This window comes from Urocampus carinirostris, chromosome 5 (genome assembly GCF_059441175.1).
Source record: "Urocampus carinirostris isolate Australia breed hairy pipefish chromosome 5, RoL_Ucar_1.0, whole genome shotgun sequence".
NCBI classification, from domain to species: domain Eukaryota; kingdom Metazoa; phylum Chordata; class Actinopteri; order Syngnathiformes; family Syngnathidae; genus Urocampus; species Urocampus carinirostris.
Window position 1 is genome coordinate 35,581,987 of NC_142353.1, and position 20,997 is coordinate 35,602,983.

The 20,997-nt window shown below is 40.8% G+C and overlaps 1 protein-coding gene and 1 long non-coding RNA gene across 2 annotated transcripts in view; one reads left to right on the top strand and one right to left on the bottom strand.

Annotated features, from left to right (window-relative positions):
• LOC148366147 (uncharacterized) overlaps nt 1–2,248 on the top strand; it is a 54,749-nt gene extending 52,501 nt beyond the window's left edge. Inside the window, exon 5 of the long non-coding RNA XR_015850551.1 lies at nt 2,126–2,248. This is a non-coding gene — a long non-coding RNA (uncharacterized LOC148366147). The remainder of the gene's footprint in view (nt 1–2,125) is intronic.
• dmrt1 (doublesex and mab-3 related transcription factor 1) overlaps nt 1–18,613 on the bottom strand; it is a 43,297-nt gene extending 24,684 nt beyond the window's left edge. The window contains exons 1-4 of the mRNA XM_088336590.1: nt 18,355–18,613; nt 18,120–18,288; nt 9,535–9,683; nt 2,135–2,240 (exon numbers count right to left, since the gene is read on the bottom strand). Of these exons, the coding sequence (XP_088192716.1) occupies nt 2,135–2,240; nt 9,535–9,683; nt 18,120–18,288; nt 18,355–18,549 (619 nt within the window). The 5' untranslated portion in view covers nt 18,550–18,613. The remainder of the gene's footprint in view (nt 1–2,134; nt 2,241–9,534; nt 9,684–18,119; nt 18,289–18,354) is intronic.
• Nucleotides 18,614–20,997: the final 2,384 nt, after the last annotated feature.

Here is a 20,997-nt window from a genome sequence, read left to right on the forward strand (position 1 = left end):
ACTTCCTCACTTTTTAGACCTGCATAATTGACTATCGTTCCACAGCGCCACCATAGAGAGCATCTTAACGTGTTAAGCAGGATGCTATGCCGTAAACAGGAAAGCCCTACAAAGGATTATAAACACGACCCAAAAGATCATTGGCTCCTCTTCTGTCTAGCCTGGAGGAAATTGCCAGCTCTCGCTACTTCAGCAGAGCCAAACCATCCTGAAGGACTCCCTATACCCTAGCAACTCCCTTTTCAAACTGTTACCATCTGCCTACGGTTCATATACCACAAGGCCCGGACGAACAGACTGAGGGATAGCTTCTTCCGCAGAGCTACCAACACAATAAACCACAGATTTGGAACATAGTTCTAAGTGCAATATCCCGGTTCTAAGTGCAATATTCCAGCTGTGTATTTGGTATATTAACCACCATAAGGCGCACATAAAAGTCTGTTATTTTCTTCAACTTGTCCGATGCGCCCTATCGTGCATTAATGTAAACCAGTGGACTTAGATCAGGTGGAATTATGGTTGGGCACCCGCCAGGGGACCGGCAGTTCACGGGTTCAACCCTTGGCCAAGACATAACTAGAAGAAAACTAACATTTCTATCTAAATCTGACTTCTATGCATCTTCTGTGTGAACGTGACAAGTTTCACGTGACATCACAAGCAATGAGTCCATTATTTGTGGAAGTTCTCATGGATGCCAACACTGTAACATATCGAGCAATTTGAAAGTTATTGTGCTACCAGAGGCTGAACAGTTTCCCCCCTCAAATACTAATCAAATCTAAAACCTCACTTTCCCTCTATGGAATGCTTTCCGTGTTTTGGTGTGTTGATTTCTAGGCTACGCAGTAAAACATGGAAACCAAGCAAGATTAACGAAGCAATGGTTCTCAAGTGGAGGGAGAGGGGGGAATTTGTAAGGGTTATTGTTCTATATTCTTTATCAGTTATCCATTATCCGTTATGGGTCAAATCATAGTTCACTACAAAGCCACGGGCCGAGACACTTGTTCTCAGCCAAGAGGCCGAGTTAAGGTCCTGGCCACAGAGCCATGCAGCGATCAGTGCGAAAACACCGTTCTCAGAGGTACTGCAATACCGGGCCGATGCAGCTGAAACACAAACTCTGACCACTTTTATCCGTGTCCTTTACTTTGTAATCATCCATCCATTATCTGCACCGCTTATCCTCAGTAGGGTCGTGGTGGTGCTGGAACCCTTCCTAACTATCTTCGGGCAGTGGGCAGGGGACACCTTGAACTGGTCGCCAGCCAGTTGCAGGGCACACAGGGACAGAAAACCATTCACTCGCTTATTCACACTGAGGGACAATTTGGACAAGCCAATTAACCTAACATGCATGTTTTTGGAATGTGGGGAAAAAACAGAGTGCCTGGGGGAAAGCCATGCAAACTCTGCACCGGAGGGCTGGTATCTGTATTTGAACCCATGACCTCAGAACTATGCTCACAATGTATTTTTAAATACGCACACTTGTATGCTGGTCTGTGTTGTCATAAGGCGGCTGCAGGAGAGGGCACACACGTCCAATCATGCGGTGCGCCCTGTGTAGCGTTAAATACAGAAATGGAACCAGCTACAGAAACTGCACCTTTTAACACGATGGACTCTATGGTCGTGATGTGAATAGTCAAGTCAAGTCATGTTTATTTGTATAGCCCTTAATCACAGTCTTGATTAAGCGATATAGTTTCATCAGTAAACCAAGGCGTGCGTCTTTTAGGTCGTGATTTGAGCCGAAGCTGCACCACGGAATCCAGGACACTAGCCAGGGTAGCATTAAACTCATTCATGAGTGAGTCAATAGAGACTTTATATAAAGGAAACGACGCAACTACTGAAAGTAGATCAGAGAGCTCAGAAAATATTGTATTTTTCTATTTTCTATTTTTATATATTGTTTATATATGTTTTGCCAACTGGAGATCAACCCTAATTCAGTTGTACCAATACAATGATAATAAAGGTGATTCTGATTCCTAAATGTAAGATCATTTCAACACATTGAAATTAGCCTTTTTTGCAAAATTGTGTTTTGTATGAAGAGTTCTTTTCAATCGTCTCTGTGAATTGAATTGCAAATTATCCTCATGTGTGGCAGGTGACTCACCAGTGGCTATGGCCTCAAAGCAGCTGCCTTGCTCCAAAGTCAAGAAGGAAGAGCCGGCACCTTGAGGGAGGTACGTGCCCACGGAGTAGTAGTCGCCCTGGGGCATCTTTTAAAAAGCAAATCACACACACACACGCTTTTGTCATAGTGCAAACTTTTGCAACGGGACGAGGTCTGGCCAGCGAAGGCCGCTTTTTCAATTTCACTTTTTATGGAATGTGATTTCTGTCTGCACCAATAGCAATACGTCAGCCGCCTTGTCCACACCATCAGCTCGCTGACAGCTTTATAAACTGTTATTTAAGCGACACTCAGCTCTTGTATTAGGCTCTGAAAAATACAACATAGATTGGGCGCTCGAGCTGGGGGAAGATGGGGGGGCTCGGGAGCGGACGTCACACATCTTTGATGGTCCACCAACAACCGCGTATTATTATCATTGTGAAAATTATATGCACCGACAGTCAATCAGAGGACCGTAATTCTGTCCGTCTCCATGAAACATGTGCAGGTCAAATGGAATCGAAGACTGTACAGGCTCTTTTAATGTGCGCTCATTTTTTTGGTGGTTGCAAATTAGCCCTGATGAAAATATAAAACATTGCTCCCTCGCCGTTTAAGGTTCGACTTTTGAGTTATTGATATTAACTCATTCAATGCCGTAACAGATAAATACGTTTTCGGGAGCATTATCCTTAAGTGCCAAAATGAAAAAAAGGGTTTGGCGCTGCTCATTGGTAAGTATCAAGCCTCTGGGAATGGTTTCAGTATAATGAATCAACATTAGATTGCACGAGTGGCTTTGAGCAGATATTTGTCCGCACATTGAAGAGCACACTTTCGGTATCTGCCGAATGAGTGTGTGTGTAAGCGGCCCCATATGGCAGTGCGGTGGGAGTCGTGAGAAATGGACCAATAGTGATAATCAGTTAACTTTCCATCAAAGCTCATTTATTTCGAAAAAAGATGACAAAGTCCCATCGCCAGGTCAGAGAGGGGTGACGTTTCGTGCAAGTCAGCAGAAACGCGATCTCCCAGGGGACGTGACGGCCGTGGTGACCAAACTATTGCAATGTTTATTCATCGTTCATGTATAGTTCATGCATCAGTTCAGTGTTCTTGCAAAAAAGTGTTAACTACATATTAACTGCCACAGGTATAAATATTTAAAATAAAATGTCCTTTCACAAAAAGCTCTTTTTCTCAGAGGTTTTCTTGGAGAAGAAACTTAGCAATGTTAAACTGTTGATTTAAACAACAGTGAAAGCTAGAAACGTAAGTAGTTTTTTTCCAATGAAAGATGAGGGTTGAAGCTTACTTTTGATATGTCCTTTACTTATACAGCTTGTTGGTTTGTTTGGTTATCCCTTAACAATTCCCTGTGGTGTGTCTTGGGCAAGTACAGCCTGGTGGTGCCCATCCTTCTCCAGGTCAATAAATGTTTCCACACGGTCTCGAACCTAGGATCTTTGATGTGTTAGGCAAATGTGCTAAACACTGCCTATATAGCTATAAAACTAAAATTTCTGTAGACCTTTAAAATTGAGTCCGAATGGCAAAAATCAAATTTGAGAAAAAAACACCTGGCATTGAATGAGTTGATATTTGTGAATTTGGATAAGAAAAAATCGAGAAAATTCTGTAAATCAACGCACTCCTACTGGTGAGTTTATATGTCTTGTAGCATTTTTAGACTTTTTCTTTTATTACAAAACTAACTAAACACAGAAAACAATATCATTAAATAATAATCAGCAGTAAAGAGTATTAAAAAGTAATTGGAGGAAAAAAAGAATCATAATTAAAAAATATACTATAAAAAGGTAGAAAAGAGACAAAAAAGAAAAAAAGAATAAACTTGAATTTTTTTATACAAACACATTAACACTGAAAAACAGGAAATCATTTATTTTTAAATCTACAAAAAAAAGATTAAATACAAAACTATTTTAACCTATTTTAAGAATCCTCCACAAAAAAAGCATATTTACCAATCAAAAAAGAAAAAAACGCGCTGTGATTGATGAGAAGCCGGCTCCCTTCGTTCACTTCCAAGAGCCGTTTCGTCCGCAAACGACATGAGTCGGCTGCTGCACCAATGTCAACAGCACTGTCGAATATAAGGCTCACATTTTTCGCAATTCAGCCTTCAATCGCCTTTTCTTTCGGCGCATTAGTAAATACCATATTCGTAACGATATGATGGTCGCTATTTTGAATGGTGACTTGATCCGAAAAGACGTGGTTTTTGAGTTTTTCCTTGTTCTCATGTAGGTTTTAGATCGGGGGATGGTGCAATAATAGTCTGTTGTCTGTACAGCCCTTTGACACTCCTTGTTCTTAAGGGCTATACAAATAAACATGACTTGACTTGAATCTCTGAATTATTGCAAACAAAACTTTGACTCATGACATATAACGAAGATTGGCATGCGTACATACAGTACTCGATTACCGTAGTCAACAAACACCATGCTAAAAAGCTACCACGGGAAAAACACACCAGGCTTCAAAACTACGCCAGAAAACAGTATTTTGAAGCAGTGAAAGAGTCACATAAGACTAAATTGAAACGAAAATTGTAAGTACTGTAATGTCTGTTACTGTTGTTTGTGTCATGCATGGTTACTTTAAGAAAGGACGTGTCACGAGGGTGAGAAGCAGGCGACAGATGCGGTAGTTTTAGGCGTTGAGGTCAGTGTATGTGCGCACATAAACGGTGTGAGTTGCATAATCTGTGAAGCCCTTTGAGACTCTTCGTGATTTAGGGCTATACAAATAAAAATGACTTGACTTGACTTGGCTTGTTATTTTGTTATTAAATCAGCAATCAGCCTTGTGCGCATGCGCACTAGGAATTGTTAGAACATCTTCTCAAGGTAGGACGTTTTGGCAGAACAGCGAAAAAAGGAATTAGTTAGATTCTCCTGTTCCCAAAAAAATAACGCCATTACGTATCGGCAATATTGATAACATTATTCCTAACACCAGGGTTGGGTAGGGTTACTTTAACTGGATTACTTTCGATGACTTTTGGATTACTCCAATACCAAATATGCTAATAAAAGACAAAAGAAACTAAATAACTATGAATAAAATTATGACTCACAACACGTGGTAAGCTTTCTCTCCTGGCTTTGTTCTCCGTCAAAACTAACATAAAATGCGACAGAAACAAAATGAAAATAAATCCAAACAGCTTGCCAACATCATTTTTGCCGTACCATGTGTTCCGTTACTCCCCAAGCCTGCACATAATTGAGTCATTTTATTCATATTTACTTTCTTTTGTCTTTTATTAGCATATTTAGTATTGGAGTAATCCAAAAGTAATTTAAAGTAATAAAGTTAAAGTAACCCTACCCAACCCTGCCCAACACTCAATTTGGGTGAGAAGTACGTGAGGTGAAGCTCACCTCACTTAGGGGCCGGTCACACAGCCGTTTGCGGCTGAATCACGGCTAAAATTTTGCGGGTTTTTTTTGCCCGTGGTTGCCCGGGATGGAAAATGCGCAAAATTGGCCAACTCGCTGTTCATCGGTGGTATGCCTGCAAAACAGACGCCGGCGACTGTTCCACTTCCTCATCGCGTCATTTCTGCGTCATTTTCTCGTGTGGACCACGGGTATAAAAGCTCCCAAGACGGTGTTGTGCCCAAATCCGACTCCTACGCAACGCCCACACCGCCCCACCCCCTTGCGTGACTTTTTCTTCCACGTTAACAAACGCATTTTGTAGAATACGATCGCACTTTATTGTTTAAATAAACGCGTTATATAGACTAGGATCTCCCAATTGTTATAATTAGCTCGCTTTATAGTTTTAATAAGCGTTTTATATAGAATACGATCGCTTTCGTTGGAAGCGCAGCAGAATGCGCGTTCACGCGAGGGGGGGAGGATTTACCGTTCGATTACGTTCACAACAAAAACAAAGACGGAATGGTTTAAGTTGTATTACATTTCCAACAAATGCAAGACGAAGTGGTTTTGGTTAAACATTCGCCATTACATTCCCCGAAAGTGAGATGAAACGAGGTTAAAGTGGTTGTAGTTTTATTGGTCTATCTTCTTTATTCATTATCCATTTTCGATCAGTTCATAATACGCTACAAAGCTTAGGAGCCGGGACTCTTACTCTCAGCCAAAAGGCCAAGCTAAAGTTTTAGCATTAAAGCCTTGCTGCGACTATTGCGAATGCACCGAAAGATTTATTCAAAATGAAGAGAAACTACGCTGACGGGGATTCATGTTCACCCCCTTGACGTCACGAGCACAATGGTGTGCTCGGCAAATCGCGCTGTATATACGCGGAGAAAGGCGTTTGACTGTCACACGCGTAACACGCTAATTTCACGTAATAACACCGCGATACAAGCGCAGAACACGCTACTACCATGCTCCACCCACAATTACCCGCTGAAATTTCCCGTCCTACCCATGTATAAGCACGCCCTGGCCGCGGCCAGAGCACGTCGTACCGCGTCATTTCCGCGTCATTTCCTCGTGTTGACCACGTGTGCGGCACGCGGTTTAACACGTGCTCAAACTTTTGAGCAGCTCAAAAGTTTTGAGCGCGGCCAACCACGTGAAAATTTCCGACCGCGAGTAAAGCACTGCTCTATCTCGTCTATATGGCGGTCTCAAAGCGTCCAACCGCGCTCAACAGCATCTGCTTCACGGCCAGAAATTTCTGGCCGTGGTTCAGCCTCAATATGCTCGTGAAAGGCTGTGTACCCGCGCTCTGAAGAATTGAGCAGCGCCAAACAGTTTCGCGCTGCCACCCGCGCGCGAATTTCCGACCTCGTGTCAAGCACCGCTGTATCTCGTCTGAATGGCGATCTCAATGCGTCCAATAGCGTCCGCCTCAAAGGCAGAAATTTCTGGCCGTGATTCAGCCGCAAATGTCTGTGTGACCGGCCCCTTAAAAAGAAAGTCCAACTTGAGAGTTACTCAGCGTTTAATGACAGTTTTGGAGAAGGGGGCGGGGCTGTACCTCCGTGCGTGGTCTTGACTTTGTTATCAGGGCATGATCTCGCGCCTGCACCCACATTTTGATTTCCCATCAGCCACCTGCACGGCAGCCAAGCACCAGTGAGTGTGGAGAGCAGTCAGGGGCGGGGATTAGATGCCTCAATTGATAAAGGCCGAAATGTTTCCTATCTTTTTTTTTGCCGAAAAAGAATCAGGTGCGGTTTATGTAGCTGTACAGGAAGTGAACTGTGAAGTTATGTTTAAAGTGAACGGAGATCAGAGACTCAAATGTTGCAGAAAATTAAATTTTATTTTAAGACAGCAAAATATATGTAAACCGCATTTTTTTAACACTCAGACCAGGGGTGTCAAACATGTGAACCATGCGCAGAATTAGGTTGACCAAAGGATTGAAAAATGAGCTGCAGTTTTAAATATAAACAGGGACATGGAAGCTGTGTTTCTCGCTCTCTTTTTATTTCTCTCTTTCCTTATTTCTGTCTTTACATTTCTCTCACTGGCTCGCTTTCTCATGCTCTCTCCTTCTCTCTGTCTTTCTTATTCTCGTTTGCTCAATCTCTCCTTTTCTTTCTTTTCTCTATCGTTTGCTCTCTTTCTTTCTTTCTTTTTTATTCTCTTTTTCTTTCGTATTCTCCTTTACTCTCTCTCACTCTGTTTTTCTGTATCTTTCTTTCTCCTCACCTCTCTCTCAGTTTCATCTTTCTCTTTATTTTTGTTATTTTATCTCACTTTTCCTTTCTTTTTTCTCCCTTTCCTGCTCTTTCTTTCTCTCCATCTCTCTCTCTCTCTCTCTCTTTCTATTCTCACATTTTTTTTCTCTCTCTCTCTTTATCCCCCTTTTCTTTTTCCCTTTTTGATTTCTTCATTTTTCTCTGTTTCTTTTTCCTCTTTTCTTTCTCCTCTCTTTCTCTCTTTCTATCCGTATCTATTTTTCTTCACTTCATTTCTTTTTATTTCCTTTTCTCCCTTTCTCTCCCTTTTTCTCACTCTCTCTTTTTCTTTTCTTCTGATTTTTCTCCCTCTCTTAATCTCTCTCTCTCTATATCTATCTTTGCTTATTTTTCACTCTATTTATTTGTGTTTTTTCTCTTACTTTTTGTCACTTTATTTCTCTCTTTCACTCCCTCTTTCTTTATCTCTCTGTCTTTCTTTCTAATGTCTTTTTGTCTTAATTCCGTTCCTTCTCTTCCTCCATTTCTTTCTCGCATTCTCTCTCCCTCTTTCTCTATCCGTCTCTTTCTTTCTTCAACTCTTTCTTTAGCACTTTCTTTTTCACTTTCTTTATTCACCTCTTTCTTTCTTTCTTTTTCTTCTTTCTCCCTCCCTCTTATTTCTCCCTCCATCTCTTTCTCTCTAATCTACTAGTCGAGCCACTGGGAAAGTTTTTTCTCTAGCATGTGGCCCCCAAGCTCAAATGAGTTTAACACCCCTGACTTAGATGGTCTCATAGGAGGCCATTGTAGATGAAAATGAAATATTTGCAAACATCTTTTATATACAAGCGTTGTTCATCTGAGGCAGCCTTAACTTTGAAAAAGAAAAGAGAAAAAAAGCAACCGTCTGAGTTTGAATAAGCTTGAGATGACACCTCGGGAAAAAAAAGTAAAATAAAAAAAATATAATAAAACAAACATCAATCACCAAGCGGGATGGCTAAATTATGCTAAGGAGTGCTAACTGATTAGCATTAATGCGCCGGCTCTCTCCCTCTGCCCAGTGAGCCGGAGCGCTCGGTTACGGCGACGACAGACAATACCATTAACCTTTGCAATTGCCGAGTAGCAAGAAGCCGGCCCAGGGTCACGCCGCCGCAAAAAACATTTATCATGAAAAGTAAAGGGCCCGCCTCTGGAGTTATGATGCTCATTTGTTTGACTCGCAAAGATCATTACGCCCGAGAGATACGTTGAAGCTAAAATGCTGCCATTGACGGTTAAAGGTGTCAAAAATCGAATTTTTCGATAACGGAGTTAAAAGCAGGATTTTTCATCAGGGGTCAGTGCATTTATTTTAGCACCTCCTGGTGGTAAAATAACATTTATTAAAAAGCCAACAATAATCATTGAAAATGCTTGAATTTTAATCTTGTCTTTTTAAGGTTTCAAAAGTGCTTGAATTTTGGGTGGAATGCTTGTAAATGCTTCAAATGGTTGTCATGTTTCGCAACAAATCTGCTTTAAAATGATGCCGACCGTGCCCTCTGGTGGTTTTGCCTTGCTGTTGCATTTCTTCTGTCGTAGTTAACGGCAGTTGATTTTAGTTTGTATGGCATTGTCTTATGAAGTGCATATAAGTGAAACTGAAATAAAACTAACTAAAAGAAATAGTGAACCCAGTGAAACAATTGGGATTGCAAAGATAAACCAATCGGATTTTTCCAATGGCTTTGTTTCAGTCGGTCGTTACCTGCTGATAGCCGTACAGGTTGTTGTAGTAGGTGGAGTAGCAAGGGGGCTGGTAGTGGTTGTGATAGGACGTCTCCAAATCCATATCGGACTGATCGTCACCAATCGACTGGCTACTTCCTGCCACCGGGCTCGAACCGTTCACTGCACCTGGGAAAAAAAACACACCACCACTCATTCCAGCGCTAGGTCACAGGCGCCCCCTGCAGCCACCGGCTGGGATTGACAGCAGCGGAAGATGGGATTTGTGGTAATATGGTATATTTTTAGGGGAAAAAATTGGATTCAGCTGCATGGAGTGGTCGGTGACCGGGAGCTGCATTTGTGGCGTTAAAGACACCACAAAAGAAGACCACATGAAAGCTGTTTATGGAGTATTTTGGTATTTATTGGGGATGCCTTTTCACGAAACCTATCTTAAGACACCCGCAGGGGCTTAAAGTTTACAACTGTGTACATTTTTGCGGAAATCGCTTTGGCTGTTTCAAAACTATAGGTCACATACGAATATGCACACACACACACACACACACACACACACACACACACACACACACACACATTAGGACTTGCAAAGTAGTTTTGATTAGCTACATTGAGATTATATTAGGATTAGATTAAAGTGGATAAATTGAGATTTCACAAATGACAAATTGTATTTGTCACGTAAAATCACAAGCTATTAATTGAACACTGAAAAGACAAATAAAAAATTATATTGCATAATAATTGGATGCAAAATCAAATCAAAAATGTCAATGAAATTTAGAAAAATACATCAATAATAGGAATATTCAATAAAATAGAATTAATATATATAAGTATTGTTACATATAAATTCAAATTGAATTCGCTAAAATAACAATCATATACGTTTTAGAATATTGAATATACAAAATATATATGACATCTACATTTGATCGAAAATAATATTTTAATGAAACCTAGAAAGCATACAAAATATTTTAAAAATATTTGAAATGTTGTGAGTCGTAAATAGAAAAATAAGTGTACAAAAATAAGTATTGATGCATGTCAACGCAATCAAGAATCGTTATTTTCAATGTTCTAATGATATATTATAATATAGTACAAAATAAGAAAGGCTTAGAAATATGATATTAGTTACGTCATGATTTGATACAAAATTATATAGAAAGAAAAAGACAGAGAGAGAGTGAGAGAAGGACAGAGATAGAAAGAAAGAGAGTGAGAGAAAGAAAGAAAGAAAGAAAAAAAGAAAGAAAGAATGAAAGAAAGAGTGAGAGAAAGAAAGAAAGAAAGAAAGAAAGAGGTAAAGAGAGAAAGAGGGAAATAGATAAAGAGAGAAAGAATGAAAGAAAAAAGAAAGAAAGAGAGAAAGAAAAAAAAGAAAGAAAGAGAGAAATAAAAAGAAAAAGAAAGAAAGAAAAAAAGAAAGACAGACAGACAGACAGAAAGTAAAATAGTGGGAAAGAAAGAAAGAAAGAAAGAGAGAGAGGAAGAGAGAGAGAGAAATACAAGTACAGCGTTTGTGAGAGGCACCTGGCTTTGGCAACATCAAGTGGACATATTTCAAACTGCTGCTCGTTTTTCTCTTGCGCTTCTCTGAGCGTTTTGTCTGGCAGGCCGGATTCAATCCCTTTGCGGGCCTGATCTGCCCCACGGGCCGCCTGTTTGACACGCCTGCTTTAGATACTTGATCAATTCATCCAAAATCTTTTTTTAAAATAGCCTAAAAGTGATATATGTAAATTAGTTTCCTTGTACAAGGCAGAGTACAGTAGTACTGCGTATTACGTACTATTAACATTGTAACAACATAGTCATAACATGATATTTTAGATAATGCATATCACACTGGCAGGCCTTTGTGCTAATAAATAACAAAAAAATGTTCTCAACTTCAAAAATATTGCTGATATATAGCTTTCGAGTATCAATAATCATAATTATATTACACAAAATAAACGCACAAAAAGACATAGCACTTCAGCAAAATATGAAATGCGTGCATATTATAATATATTCAGCGTAACTTGTAACCTTTTACGGCGAACTTAGTCAACTCCCCCACACGGTCTTCCTTTCTGCATGATTATTTTTTTAAATAATGATTTTTGGTTCCACTCCTTTTATTCTCTCAATGTCAGATCAACAGCGCCGTTTAAAGGCCATGCACGTAAGTGCAGGTGGAGAAGGCAGCATCCCTGCAGTCCCCATTCTCTTCTGTTTTCGCCTTATCGCCAAGGCCGCAGTGATACCAGAGTAAACACTATATTGTATCAGTATTAAACGGTTCACACCCTTTCCCAATAGTTTTCATGCCGGGTATTCGGTACCGTCTGTATCAGGGGTCTTCAACGTGGTGCCCAGGGGCACTAGGGTGCCCCCAAAGGGCAGCTGAGGTGCCCTGTTCTGAAACTAGCTCACGAGTCCTGAGTAAAATTATTTTGAGTCCGTTTAACCTTACCTACAATAATTAATCTGGTAATAACATAGTAACTACATAATAATAACATGATAAGTTGTTATTTGTCACACAAAAGGCTTAAAAAACGTTGGAGACCCTTGGTCTGTATCTATCATGTCAGGCCCGCTCAGATAGTTGATAAAGTAATGGATTTTACCATGAGTACCACCAAAAACTAGCATTTTTAAAACTCTCTTTTCCCTAAAGGGACCGTGTGTAATATTTAGTGCCCCCAAGTGGTGCACATAATCTTTCATGCAATACTGGGCAAAAATACATAGAGTATTATCCATCCATTATCTGCATTGCTTATCCTCAGTAGGGTCACGGGGATGCTGGAGCCCATCCCAGTCGTCTTTGTGCAGTGGGCAGAACTGGTAGCTAGTCAGTCACAGGGCACACGGGGACAGACAATTCGCTCGCTCGTTCACACCTAGGGACAATTTTGACCGACCAATTAACCTGACATGCATGTTTTTGAAATGTGGGAAGAAACCGGAGTGCCCGGAGGAAACCCACGCAAACATGGGGAGAACATGCAAACTCCGCACAGGAAGGTTGGTAGCTGGATTTGAACCCATGACCTCAGAATTGTGCCGCACACGCGCTAACCACCGCGCCGCCGTGCTGCCTATAGACTATTATACCAATGTTAATTTTTAGAAAAAAAATCATAGGTAGAGAAATGTGTCATTCGTTTTTACTGTGGAATCCCTTCTCGGATCGGCGCCATGTTCTTCTGGCATCCTGCCGCCAAGCTCTGCTGTGCATCACTGGCACTTGCTTTTACCAGACAACACAGTGCCATCTAGTGGTCAAATATTACCAGGGGTGGATTCAATAACAGGGTAATTTAACCCATTATTCTTCCTGTCGTTGCTACGCCGTTATCGTTACTGAAAAACCAGAATGCTGTCTCATACCTCAGTCAAACTTTTGGCATATTTATTTACCAACAACACGCGAACACCGCTAATTCAACCTAACAAATCTACAAAAACACAACACAGAGTCGTGTACGTGATGACGTCACACAATAGAGAACGTCCTACCGTAATATCACAAATAAGAGCGCTATTAAATTCACAATACTCAACATCTCATTTGGAGAAACTAGTGTAGGATTCTTTCTCAGTGGTTCCTGCGTTTTTAAACACTAATTGTTTCAAAACTGATGCTCTCTCCTCATTGAGAGAAGTGTTGTCAGCTATCATAGACAGAGAGAGAGAGAGGTATGGGATAGTCACTTTATATTGTTTTACTGTTGACTTTTGTTTCGAACCAAATATTTGAAGTGAAGTTGCATATTTTTACTTGAATAGTTGTCTCGGGTTGTGAGAGTTGGATTTATTTATTACACTGAAGTTTTAAATGCTGTTTATATTATTGAACTGTTTACTTTCGTTGCATGAAAATACTTGATGCACAGTAGCATAGGTCTACCTGACCAGTTGTCTGATTAAGGATTGTGATTTATTCCATAGAGTGAAACTCAATGTACATTGTTTTACAACAGATTTCTGTTGTTAACAAAATTCTTGAAGTACAATAGGCTATGTCAACTTGACCAGTTGTCTCAGGTTGTGAGAGTTGGATTTATTTATTTTACACTGCAGTTTTAAATGCTGTTTATTATGTTGAACAGTTTACTTTCGTTGCACGAAAATACTTGATGTACAGTAGCACATGTCTACTTGAGCAGTTGTCTGACTAGAGATTGTGTTTTACTCTATAGAGTGAAACTCAATGTACATGGTTTTACAGTAGATTTTTGTTGTGAACAAAATATTTGAAGTACAGTAAGCAATGTCTACTTGACTAGTTGTCTTGGGTTGTGAGAGTTAGATTTAATTATTAAACTCACTTTGTATTATTTACTGCTAATTGTTATTTTATAACAATCAACAATTATTTGTGTGGCACTTCAAGTGTAGGATACATCTGTTGCTGGTCAGGTGCAATAAATATTAGTCTATAACACAATCTCCTGTCATCTTGCTGCTTGGAAACATTTCAAATTCTTTGACATGAGACAACTTCTTTTTAAAGTCAAAGAACTAGGTAACTAGTCACTTTTACTGTAGAGTAATTCAGGTACTTTTTGGAGGAAGTTGTGAGTAACTATAGCTAATTACTTCATTGACTTGAAAAGCACTATATAAATGCAGACCATTTACCATTTCCTTTTTTTAAATAACATGCCAAACACTGATTATTACACATTGGGACTTTAACAAATACAGAATAATCTAAAATGTGATGTAAAACATTAGATTAGAAATAAAAAGAAAACTGAACACCGCAGCGTCGCAAATACTTCACTGCCTTGAAACGGTTCAGGCCATTTGAAACCACAGGCTGAAAGCATCCTAGCCAAAGAGCAGGGAGGTTTCAGGGAGGGAAGGAGCACTACAGAACAGATTTTTAACCTGCACATCCTATGTGAGAAGTTTCAACAACACCAGAGAAACCTCTATCACGTTTTTATTGATTTCAAGAAGACGTTTGGCATAGAAAGACAAGCCTCCTTGTGGGGCACCATGGAGAAGTACAACATGGGGCCGATATTTGTTCGGACCATTGAACAACTGTATGCCAATGCAACATCACAGTACTTATCAATGGTACCATTGGAGCGTGGTGATGAATCACAGTCGGTGTGAGACAAGTCTGCATTCTCTCTCCAACTTTATTCAAAATCTTCCTCAAGAGGATCATGTCCAAAGCTCTGGAGCAATATGAAGGTACAGTCAATTATTGGGGACACAACATGACTAACCTCTGTTTTGCTGATGATATTGCCGGATTGATATTACACAAACAGGAACTCAAACAAAACATCAACCCATTATGGGATGGAAATCCATCCATCCAGCCATTATCTGCACCGTTTATCCTCAGTGGGGTCGCGGGCCATCTCAGTTGTCTTCGGGCAGTGGGTAGGGGACATCCTGAACTGGTTGCCAGCCAATCGCAGGTCACACAGGGACAGACAACTTGCTCACTTATTAACATGTAGGGACAATTTCAACCGGCCAATCAACCTGACATGTTTTTGGAATATGGGAGGAAACCAGCGTGCCCGGAGGAAACTCATGCAAGCATGAGGAGGACATGCAAACTCCACACAGGAAGCTTTGATCCCGGATAGAAATCCGCACTGAAAACACAAAAGTAAAGACCAACAATCCCCATGGTATGATCGAAAATGTCCCCATCAACTACAGAGAGCTAGAACCTGTCACCAAATTTAAATATATTGGAGCTGTCACATCAGAAGAGGGTTCAGAACCAGAAATCTTGGCCAGGATAGCTTAAACCACAGCACACTTGCCAGATTAAACCCATCTTGAGGGACAAGAACATAGCAGTGAAATCAAAGATCAAGATGCAAGCGCTGGAAACTTCCATCTTCATCTACGCTTGCAAGACATGGACTCTCACAGCAAAACTGGAAAAGAAGATCCAGGCCATGGAGATGCAATGCTACAGGAAATTTCTAGGCATCAGCTACTAAGCCAGTGTGGCAAACAAAACTGTGTGCAACACCATCAGAGGGCATTGGAAAATCCCAATGACCAATAATGATTAATATGGACTCTATAGCAACAATTACATTCATTTTACCCGAAGTGAAGTGTGCACTGCAAACCTGAGCATTTTTAATGAGTGCCTCAGTTCAATGTTTTTGCTTAAATGCATTTAACCATAACTCTATTCTTTTTCTTTGATCAGGAGTGTCCGCTGGGATCCTATAAAACTTCAATTTACAATCACTTAAGTTTTTTCTCCAGTTCTGTCACCTAAACACACAACATGTCGACATTTTAACACCACACTACCGAAAACAAAAGCTTGTTTTTTTCAAAGTTTTAACCATCGCTGAGTATTTTTTTGCCTCCAGCTTTGACTGTGACTTCACACGTGACATAGGCTATGAAAGGGTCTATACCAGGGGTCGGGAACCTATGGCCCGTGAGCCAGATATGGGTAGATTGAATCATAGTCACGTCAATTGTATCCTCAGCATTCCAAGTCTGATAAGCACAAAGTAGAATTTGGAGCACACATAGGAGGGTTTGGTCCAGGATTTAAAGGGCAGTTTTGACTAAAGATCACAGTCAAGATGTCTCTCTAACAGACCCCGTTTTAGCTGTACATCCCTAAGGAATCCTTTCAATGGAAACTCATTAAACAATTTAGGTTCACTGTTTAACAACTTTATGACGAAAACCCACAGAAGAAAAAGTAAACACCCAGAAACACCAACCAAGCAAACAAAGCAATATAATTGGGTGAGTGGTAGAGAAGGGTGTAGCTATGCACCAAAGGTAAATACCTCAGTATCCTCATTTGCAGTATTTTGTGACATTTTTACTCTGCTTGCTCCATTATTAATGACAAAATGAAGGTCAAAATGAGCCTCAACAATTTTAAGTAATTGCAGGAGGGAGACAAGATTAAAGTGGTAATTTTGTTGGTATGGAACACAGGCTCTGGTAATATTCTCATTTCGAAAGATTCATGGCTAACCTGGGCCCCCGAGTGGCCTGCTTGGGCCAGTGGGGGGAGGTGGGGTTAGAATAGAAACATATGATGCGGAAGGGGTAAACCAGTGTATGCTCTTGGGCCTTTCTGCTGACGAAAGGTTGCATGGCACAGCAACTCACCGTTTGTTGTGCTGTGTGCTTAATTTTCGGTGTCAGGTTTGGAAGAACGAAGTGGAATGAATATTCGGTGAGTGTGTTCTTGACTGGAGCCACCTCCCATTAGGGGGATATGGTGTTGGTTGGTAGGTAGGTACAGTAGATACATTTTGTGAAATACTACGTGTTGAAAAATTAGGTTTTTTTTGGAGATTGGATTTAGCGGTTTTGTCTTAAAATATAGGGTATGGCTCTCTATCAATTTTTTTAAATATATTTTGCTATTATGGCTCTTTGGGTCAAAAAGGTTCCAGACCCCTAGACAGCTTTTATGCCGGTGTGGACCCCCGGTGAAAATTAGTTATACATACCTGTCAACCTGTACAGTTTTGCCGTACAAAGTACGTTTATTATGCATTTTAAGACGTGTACGACATACGAGAAAATCTGTACGGGAAAACGCAAATTTGTCAATTATGGGTACCATCCGATATACACCGACTATCACGAAACAGCAATTCAATCAAATCAAACGAGTTCGCCGCAGAAGCCTCCATCTCGGTATCGTTTTTTTCGTTGCAAACGAAGCGAGCGGTTTGATGTAGTGAAAGGAAGTCCGTTTCTTTTTAGAGAACCGGCTTTTTCGGCTCAACTCGTCAAAGAGAGCCGGCTCTCAAACGGCTCACTTGCTTTGAGGCGCTATATTACGAATGATTAGGTTGTATAAAGAAGTTGAGAAAAAAAGGAAGTAAAGGTGGCCTTGGGGGTATGGAGCCCTCCCCGAGACTGGGAGGTTGTGGTTCAACCCTCGGCCGAGTCATACCTAAGGCTTCGACATTGGTACCCGTTGCCTCCCTGCTTGGCGTTCAGCATTAGGGGTTGGAATTGGGGGGTTTGGTCACATAATGGCTCCCAACACCTCAGTTGGGTTGAGCGAGGGGGCTGGGAATCCCCTCCTCTGTATCAATCTCCCCCCCAAAAAAACGAGTCAGAAACTACTCTAGCCACCTCCCACCAGGGGGATATGGCTGCGGTATATAATATAATAATACATTGAGAAAATGAAAAAAGACAGGTTTGTGGTTATCCCTTTAATCAGTATATTACCAACAATAAATTAATGCAGAAAATGAATTCATAATTTGAAAAAGAAAATGTATTATTCTACTTAATTGTATTTGCATGTGATTTTTCCTTCTACAGTGAACGTCCAAGCTACTTAATCTTTGAACTTTTTTTTTTATAATAAACCTCATTCATGTCGAGCAACTCAGGATCTCACAACAAAATGTTAGTTAACACTGATACATGATATAACAAAACACATATACAATATAACATGTTAAACGACATAAATAAACACGTTTGAAAAAAAAAATATGGTGTAAGATTATTTTGTATTTTGTAAGGGAAACTACGACAATTTGTAAGGGAGTGGAGCCCTGGAGTTTGACAGGTATGGTTATATTCCCCTGCGCCGAGGCTCACCTGCAATCGAAACCAAAGAAGAATCATCTCCGGCCTGGGTCAGAAGTTGTCCCCCGACATCAAACAAGCACTGGGGCTCCCCCTCTCTTTTCATGTGCTCGTTGGCCAGGACGACCGGGCTGCACAAGCCCAACTCCTCATCCTGAGCCTGCTGCCTCCTCAAGGCCACCTGCACAACGGCAGAAACTGGATGTTCGGGCCGAGGACGGACCGGCGGGACGCTCGGGGGTTTTACCTGAGCCGCCATGACCCGCTGTCTCTCTGCGATGAGCCGGCACTTTCGGCATTGGCAATCTTTCCACTTGCAGAAGCGTTTGTGGCCCTTCAGGAGCGACACGAAGCCGTGGTTGCGGCAACGCGAGCATTTGGGCATCCGGGGCCCGCGACGTGGCCCAGAAAGAGGTGAGGACGGGGTTGCCAGCTTGCTCATGGTGCAAATGAAAAGTCCACATTCGGACCAAGGACGATTATATTGGAGGATGACGGGACACCGGGCCTCCCACTCCCTTTTTTCCGAAAAGTGTGGGAATTTTTTTTTTCCCTGAGGTGGGAGTAGAGATCGTATGTTACACCAAGCTCATTAGCCTGCCAAAGTGGCATCTATTACACGAAAAAGAGTCCACAATAAATTGTAGTGTTGCCGATCATATTTGTAAAAAATTAGGATTTAAAACAGTAGTTCTCAACTGGTCTGACTTCAGGATCCACCATCCCAGCCCTTGACCCAAATAAAGAAAACATATCTACTTTCCAAATGTGCACCGCTTGTCCTCAGTAGGGTTGCGGGGGTGCAGGAGCCCATCTCAGCTATCTTCGGGCAGTGGGCAGGGGACACCCTGAATCGGTTGCCAGCCAGTCACAGGGCACACAGAGACGGACAATTCACTCGCTCATTCACACCTAGGGACAATTGGGACTGGCCAATTAACCTCACATGCATAAATTTTCGAATGAGGGAGGAAACAGGAGTGCCCGGAGGAAACCCACATAAACACGGGGAGAACATACAAACTCCACTCAGGAGGTTCAATCTCACGACCTCAGAAATGTGCCGCACACGCGCCAACCACTGTGCCGCCGTGCTGCCCCAATGAAAACCAGAGATTCAATAAAGTATTCACATAAAAGGGACCGCCAAAACCTGTCACGGGATGTCAGACAGACCCAAATGCAGGACACAAGGAGACTTAAAACAGATGTGATCAAACAAAAAACAAACAACAAAAATGAAATTTACTAAAGAGAAGGGAAAGTGGAATCAGGACTGCTGAGAAGAGGAAACCTGAGAGGGGATCTTGAGGTGGCTAAAGTCTTGAACGGAAGATTTGGGAGTACTTTGAAGATGATGCCCGGTGAAGAAGGTCTTGAGAGGATGTGGGGACTGCTTATTAGGCGGAGACTTAGGAAGATAGTCTTGGGATGGCGAAAATCTTGAAAAGAAAATTTGTGAGTACTTTGAAGAAAATGGCTTGGGACAAAAGGTAACTGACAAAAAAGTCTTGACAAGAGAAGCTTGTCAACTCGGCAAGTGAACGTCTTGAGGAGGATCAAAGACGACTCAGCAACGTTGAACAGGAGGCTGGGGGGGTATTTCTAGTAGAGGTTGGCTAGTTGGTTGATTGGGAGCACCTGGACAGGGGAGTTTAGGAGGGGAATGGGGTAATGCTGCCATCCCTTGGAGAAGGGGAGGAACTGCAGCCACCGAACCATGACAAAACCAAAACGCAACACCGTATTTTCAGGACTATAAAACACTTCATAACCCCAAATTTGCCAGAAATTAGAAAGCGTGCCATTTAATCTAGTCCTCATTAGAAACCAGACATATACTAAATAAAATATACACAGATCGAAAAACAGTCCATTTGCTATCATAAAATAAAAAATATATTTTCATATTGAATAATTAAGATTATAAACTACAACTTATGATATGGATAAGTGAGTACTGATATTGAGTATTGGTGCCAATACCAGTCTTTCTTATGATATCATTGCTTGCGACAGTGGTCAATACCAATTTTAACTGCGCTTTTAGTTGTTTTATTTTTTTATCAGATATTAGAACAAATGGGAAAAAACTAAGATTAATTTACATTAAAGCCGCAATGTGCAATATTTGACCACTAGATGGCATCGTGTTTAGTACGAGCAAGAGCAAAAGGTCAACGGCCGAGCGTGGCAGCAAGATGCCGGGAGAACTTGACGCTGGTCTAAGAAAAGATTTCACGTTGAAAAAGAAATACACATTTCTTGACTTTTGATTTTTTTCTATAAAACTTATCATCGGCATGATAATCCAGTAATCAAATCATGTTCTTGTTTCACTGGATGAAAGTGTTTGTACCACTAGGGGCAGTAAATAATACTCACTGTCCCTTTAATAAAATACAAAATCGAGGTAAATATGTTAGGTAGGAAAAGGCAAGCCTTAAAAAATAAATAGTTAATTGTAGTTAACAGTTGAGTATTGTATCAGACTGAAAAGAATATCTCTAACACGGTATACAAAAAAATAACATGTATTGAGATTGTGTATGGAAGTTGATGCATGTAGATTTCTTTACACAGGCTGCTTATTTTTTATTTATGTTTTGCTTGCTTTTAGAATTTATTACACAATTTTATTTTTCATTTCAAGTGTTTCCCTTCGTTACCTTTAATGTTAACCTAAACAGCTCCAAGATACAACTTAAAACAGCGTGGACACAAAAAAAATCATTTCAAACGTTTGAATTTGATTTTTAAAAGTCAACATTTGATAAACACCCGAGCTAACCAACAAAATAATACTCGCATTTTGCAGTGTCGTTTAGTGGTACTTTCTCCGAGGTCACCTAAACGCACCGTTACCTAGCAACCAAATAGCACGCTTCGT